This window comes from Protomyctophum bolini, assembly GCF_963924005.1.
Source record: "Protomyctophum bolini genome assembly, chromosome: 2".
Classification (NCBI taxonomy): Eukaryota; Metazoa; Chordata; class Actinopteri; order Myctophiformes; family Myctophidae; genus Protomyctophum; species Protomyctophum bolini.
The window spans coordinates 31,064,684-31,070,711 of record NC_137863.1 but is presented as its reverse complement, the minus strand read 5'-3'; the positions used below and the strand labels follow the sequence as shown (position 1 = coordinate 31,070,711).

At 40.4% G+C, this 6,028-nt stretch overlaps 1 protein-coding gene across 1 annotated transcript; it reads right to left on the bottom strand.

Moving 5' to 3' along the window:
• Nucleotides 1-251: 251 nt before the first annotated feature.
• On the bottom strand, nt 252-5,876 carry gpd1b (glycerol-3-phosphate dehydrogenase 1b). Its single transcript, XM_080784363.1, has 8 exons — nt 5,762-5,876; nt 4,999-5,176; nt 4,222-4,362; nt 3,591-3,729; nt 2,506-2,618; nt 1,836-2,072; nt 1,086-1,192; nt 252-826 (listed from the first exon to the last, which is right to left on the bottom strand). The coding sequence occupies exons 1-8, from the start codon at nt 5,800-5,802 to the stop codon at nt 730-732; spliced, it is 1,053 nt and encodes a 350-aa protein (XP_080640489.1). The 5' UTR covers nt 5,803-5,876; the 3' UTR covers nt 252-729.
• Nucleotides 5,877-6,028: the final 152 nt, after the last annotated feature.

Below are 6,028 nucleotides of genomic sequence, written 5' to 3'. Positions count from 1 at the left end.
CAAGATGTGCCCTTAGAAGAGAAAGGTTGCCGTAGATACTCTAGGAAATGGTAAAGGTGAAGAGTTTAGAGTGGCAGACCAGTTCAGCTTAGGTCAAGTTACAGTGTGGCCAGGGCTGATCTTGCATGTGTTGACAGTTGTTGAGAACATCCTCTGCTATGTAGCACCAGAATTCTGTCTGCTCATGAGTCCAATCAACACTGAATACAGAACAAGGAACAGACCAAAACCATAGTTGTAAACATTTTAAGTTCTAAGTTTATTCCAAAAGATCTTATTACGTTAAGTGAGCAACCTCCCCAAGCAATGACTGACTGTTATTTGTTTAACATATCATTACACAACTGCAAAGGTCAAAATGATGTGGAGCTTTTACACCCTGAAGCCAGTCAACGTTGCCACTCCAGGGAAAAAATAATACCTTTCTGTTAACTTTTGACTTGATACCAAAAAGTACAGAACTGTAAATAACAAAAAAGCCACACACAGTGTATTTGAAATCTGCATCAAAGAGTGAAGTTATGCTTTCTCCGGTACAGTAACAATGGAGGGTCATTGACGCGACTCTGCTTAAGAGGTCCTCACAGCTTAAGTACGACAGAAGAAGAGTTAGATGCGGCGCAATCATCATTTAACCCATTCCTCTAGTAATCCCCTGGGCTTGTTTTAGTGGACACGTCCATTTAAGGCAGCCATCACTCAGTCCGTTTACGTTAGTGAGTCAGTCCATTACATGTGTTCCGGGTGGTTCTGCAAACAGTGGATGAACTCTGTGACTGGATGGCCATTGAAGCAGATCTGGTACACCTCATTAAACAGTGGGAACCTGGATAGGTGAAAGATGGAGAATGTAACCCCGATCCTACACTGGCTTTAAGAATTTATTGTTAAGCTCTTCATGGTCAGAGTTGTTAAAACCCTATGTTCCGGAAATTCCTCCGAAATAATTTTTTCTCAAATAGAAACTTTAATCAAATTATACACTTTTTGACAAAATAACAGTATAAAAAAAACAAATCGGTAATCATCCAAAATCATGATTGGCATCGGATCCAAACATCTGGCATTGGACGTGCTCTACTTACTTCTCCACCATGTTTTTGTGTTTGAGGATGTGGTTGACTTCAGCGGCAGTGGCTGGACCCTGAAGCTTCTGACCGTTGAGCATCTCCTTCTCCAAATCCTCAATGGACTGAACAAAGGAATGGTGCAAAAATAAAACTGTTGTGATATTAAATTGCAAATGGTCCATGTATGTCTTTGGAGACACATTCATTTTAGTTTTAGTCATAGTCTCTTGAATAGTTTTTTAGTAAAATTTTAGTCACCTGGAATGTCTTAGTGTTAGTCTAGTTTTAGTCGACTAAATATAAGATTTTAGTCGACTAACTCTACAGTTGATTTAGTTGACTAAAATGTATTTTGGCGGGCTTTGATGCCGTCGTAATAACTGGTTTTACAAAATACAAAATAGCCGATCTACAAGCTCACAATGTGTCGCACTGTGACGCATTGTGAGCTTGTAGATCTGCTATTTTCAGCATGCAACCAATTGTAAAATGACATACTGGATCTCTGCTATAATTTTGTATGGCATACGAAATGCTGACTAATCCCTTCCTAACATTTTAGTCTAGTTTTTAATTGTTGACGAAATCGTCTTAGTTTTAATTTAGTTTCCAATAGATTCCGTCAGTGGAAAAAGGTAGCCGACGAACATTTTTCGTCTTAGTTTTAGTTGACGAAATCAACACTGATCTTAGGAGAAACAAAAGATGGAATAGAGAGATAGTAAGAATACTACTGTACGTCTATATCCATTATTTTTGTCATACTTTTCCCGTTTTGGCGAAAGCTTCACCGATCTTGCGGTTGCGTCCACCGTAACAGGTTGTGATGAGGTCGGCGATGCCGCAGCTCTCCAGGAAAGTGGAAGGGGACACAGAGCCCTTTGTGCAGAAGAATTTGGCAAAGGCGATCATCTCCATTAGGCCAAGACGAATGACTGCAGCCTTGGTGTTATCCCCAAATCCAAGGCCATCACAGAAACCGGCCCCCACTGCTACAATGTTCTGCAGTAACAATAAAGGCTTGGTTGGTTGGGGCTGTATTGTGCTTTCTGAAAGTATAGCAATGCATTAATGATTTGTTTTCTCGTTTGTGTAGAATCTGCATTCATGGTGTAAGACTCTCTCCAAACATATTGTCAAACGAATGACGATAACCAACGTTGACACTGTGATTATGTATCCCCCCTATTATTCATTCTCTATTCCATTATCTATACCTCACTGATGCCTTTGATACCTCATCTATCCATTTCCTTGAAAGGATTTAGAAAGCACTATGTCAAGGTAATCACAAAAATCTTAATGAACAATCTTATGGTCTGTTAATAGTGGCAGTCGTGTTTATTTAATCTATTTACGTAGTAAGTTATGAATGTGTACAACATGAGTGACCATAATCCCACTGCCGCCTGAGTATGGCATACGAAATGCTGACCTTGAGAGCTCCACAGATCTCCACAACATCAGCCTCTTCCACCACAGTCACACGGAAGTTTGTGGTCTGCATCAGCTCCTTCAATATGGGCCCGTTTACTTTGTCTTTGCACCCTGCATGGTATATCATTATTACCTTAGTATATATTATAATATAGTACTTATATTGTTCTGTACACACTAGTGCTGCCAACGAATATTCTATATCCGAATATATTTTCGAATCAAAAAAATTAATGAATAACCAAATATATAAAATTAAGGTTTGAATTAAAAATAATAATAAAACATATTTTTTAGTTATTATTATTATTCGTTTTCGCGAGATGGTGCCATGGGTAAGCGACGTAAAAACGTAAAGTTGGCTCTTATAGCGCCACCATGAGGCCGACCGGTATACTTCTAAGGTAATTAATTTTAGTAATTATTATGAATCTCTCCTCCAAGTCTTGTAAGTATAGCCCTTACGGTCTCAGAGGAAAAAATACTTGAAAGTGAGTTTTTGCATTTTCCCATTCATGTCTATGTGGAAGTTCTAATTAATTCATATCAATTAAATTATCCAACAAATGTCTTAGCAAAATACAAGCACACGATTCCCGATGTAGCCCGTCGTTTTGACATATGGCTCGAGTGCGTGCGACAAAAACTGTGGGAGGTATAATCATTATACCTCCCACAGTTATTTTGACGCATTATACTATAATGCGTCAAAATAAACAGAGCAGTAAAACAATAGTATGATTGCCCTCAGGGCAATCACACTAATAAATCTGAATGGCTCGAATTGAAATCCGAAATCCGAATGGCTCGAATTGCTCGAATCCACGTGGGTTTTTAAAACGAATATCCGAATCCAATTTTTGGACAATTACGGTAGCACTAGTACACACCCAGTATAGCATAGTATATATCGACTCAGTCTACACAGGACTGAGTCAAGACATCCACTTTCATACAGAACAATTTAAATAACGAACAGTTGAAATATTAAGTACTATAAGTGTGTATACACAACAATATGATTGATATGCATATTATGAAGTTTTATCTTTTGTGAAAAACTGTCAAGTCCAGGCTACTTACCGATAGTTGTTTCACAGAACTTCTCATCAGCAACCTCATTGGCGATGTTGGCTCCCATAAGAACGGTCATAGTGATGCCCAGCTTCTCACGAATGACGTCTGAGATCAGCTTCAGCCCTTCTGGACCCTCATCCACACCCTGGCAGGGGCACACACACGCGCACACACACACACACACACACACACACACACACATCTATCATGGCCTTACACCCTATTTTAAACATGCTTTATACCAGGGGTATTCACATTTAACCTCATTAATTTATGTTATTTTATGCATGTTTTATACAACATTATTGTTTTTGTCTTTTTTGTGATTAATTAATGCAACACTGAATGCATCTCAATCATTTGACACACATTTATACACATTTTCTTGTCTGCAACTATACTTTAATGAACCACCTTCAACCTGGCCTTTCTATTTTGGGCATGTCATCAAAAATAGTGGAAATATCTACACATTTTTAACGTGTTGCACTGGGACACTTTCAGCTTTCAAAGTCTATGTTGATGTCTTTTTAATGACGTCTTCTATCTTTCTGGTGAGAGAAGGCTGGCCCATCTAGGACAAATCTCTCCACGCCTTTCTTCAGATGTTTTCAACACTGCAAAGAATCTACCGTACCTTGATGAGAGACATGCCAACGGACTCCTTCTTAATGACGTCTTTGATGGTGTCACAAACTCTCAGGATGAACTGGTGAGGGACCACAAAGATGAGGATGTCGGCTCCCTTCGCAGCCTCAGCCAAGTCTGGGACAGCCAGCTGATGGAGGATGTTTTCAAAATATTATTCACTAAATCCGGGTGATTTTCACCCAGACATTTATGTTTATGTGATTTTCATAATGTCTGAGGTGGGTGGGTCTTTCAGCCTACCTTCATGATGCTCAGTGACATCATAGAAGGTAGGTTTGTTTCCCTGTCCACAGCCCTAGGCCTGACTCACACGGTCACAACAGATTGATGTATAGCTGATGCATGAGACTTGTTTACTGATGCAAGCCCCCCACCCCCTCATACAACACAAATGTGTCAAACCATGTGACTCCCATTGGAAATGCATTGTGAGCTTGCATCAGTAAATAAGTCTCATACATTAGCTATACATCAATCTGTTGTGAAGGTGTGAGTCAGGCCTTAGTCTTTCTACAGGCAGGTGTTTGGGTGTATTTCACCCGGGTTTAGTAATATTGGGACCCCCCCCACCCCCACCCCATGATGTCTATACTAGCTGTACATACTAGCAGCCGCATAATAAGATGCTTCTGAATATTTTCATTTCAAAAAATTATTTTGCAGATGATTTTCCAACTTTAATTTAACTACATAGGCCTATAGCCTAAAGCCTCCAACCACGTGCATTGTGCTGAATGAACAACATGTGGGCGGTGCTACTTACCACATTGGGGGGCAGTTTGTGACCAGGCAGGTACTTTACATTTTCATGGTCTGTGTTGATGATTTCTGAGAGTTTACGGTCATTAACCATCTCCTCAAACACCCACATGGACACCGTCGTTTCAAAGCTGTCATACTTTGCTGCATTGGCACCAACAATCTTGGCAATAGCAGAGCCCCTGGACATTGGACAAGTGGACGTTATTATTGACAATTCTGGTGATCGGTATGTAGATAAGACCAGATGGGTTCAGGGGGGTAGGCTATTCTGAAAAAGTTGCCTAAATGGACTTTGAGATGGCGCGTATACATTTAGCAAACGATTAAATTATTACAGGGAAGGCTACTTCCATTATTATAGGAAACTTTTAATTAAAGATAGTGGGGAAAGCAGCCAAAGTTAAGGACAAACGGCGATAGCGCATGAAGATTCATTACAATACCACTGTTATTTGGCAACAGCGGCTGTTAAAGTCAAAGACATTTGGAATGATTTGGCAAAGCTGTAGCCTATGTCTGACATCAAATCCTGGGTGTGCGAGTCAGAGGGTCGGGCCTCAGGGACAGATGATCATTCCCAGCTGTTAAATGACAACTCAAACAACAACATTCACTCAAACTTCAAAGCAAGCTGCAATAGGCTACGCAACAATGGCAAGCTTTACAAATGCATCTTTTAAAAAGTATTGTTTCACATTTTCAGCCTACCTACAGGCAAGTTGTTGTGCTGCTTAGTTTTACTTATTCAGTCTAAAATCGCTCACCAGTTACCAGAGCCGATGACGCAGACTTTCTTTGGTGCCATAATGATGTGTGATGTCCCAGACTGTGGAGCTGCTTCTCCTCCTCTGGTGCCCACTGCCCGGTGTGAAGAAGTCGAGCTCAACTAACGAGTCAACTTGAGAGAACACATGTATTTATATAGCACTTAAGCATGCGAGAAAAGAGGCACGACCCTTTCCCATTGGTTGGGATGTTGTCGAGTCCCAGAGACATGAAAGTTCAATTGCAGACCCCCCTCTGGGAACCAC

Coding starts and splice junctions, on each gene's coding strand:
- gpd1b (XM_080784363.1), bottom strand. CDS start 5,802: ATGGCACCAAAGAAAGTCTGCGTCATCGGCTCTGGTAACTG. Junction 3,730..4,221: donor TTGGCATGTCTCTCATCAAG/GTACGGTAGATT, acceptor TGCCCCTGCCAG/GGTGTGGATGAGGGTCCAGA. Junction 2,619..3,590: donor GTTCTGTGAAACAACTATCG/GTAAGTAGCCTG, acceptor TATACCATGCAG/GGTGCAAAGACAAAGTAAAC.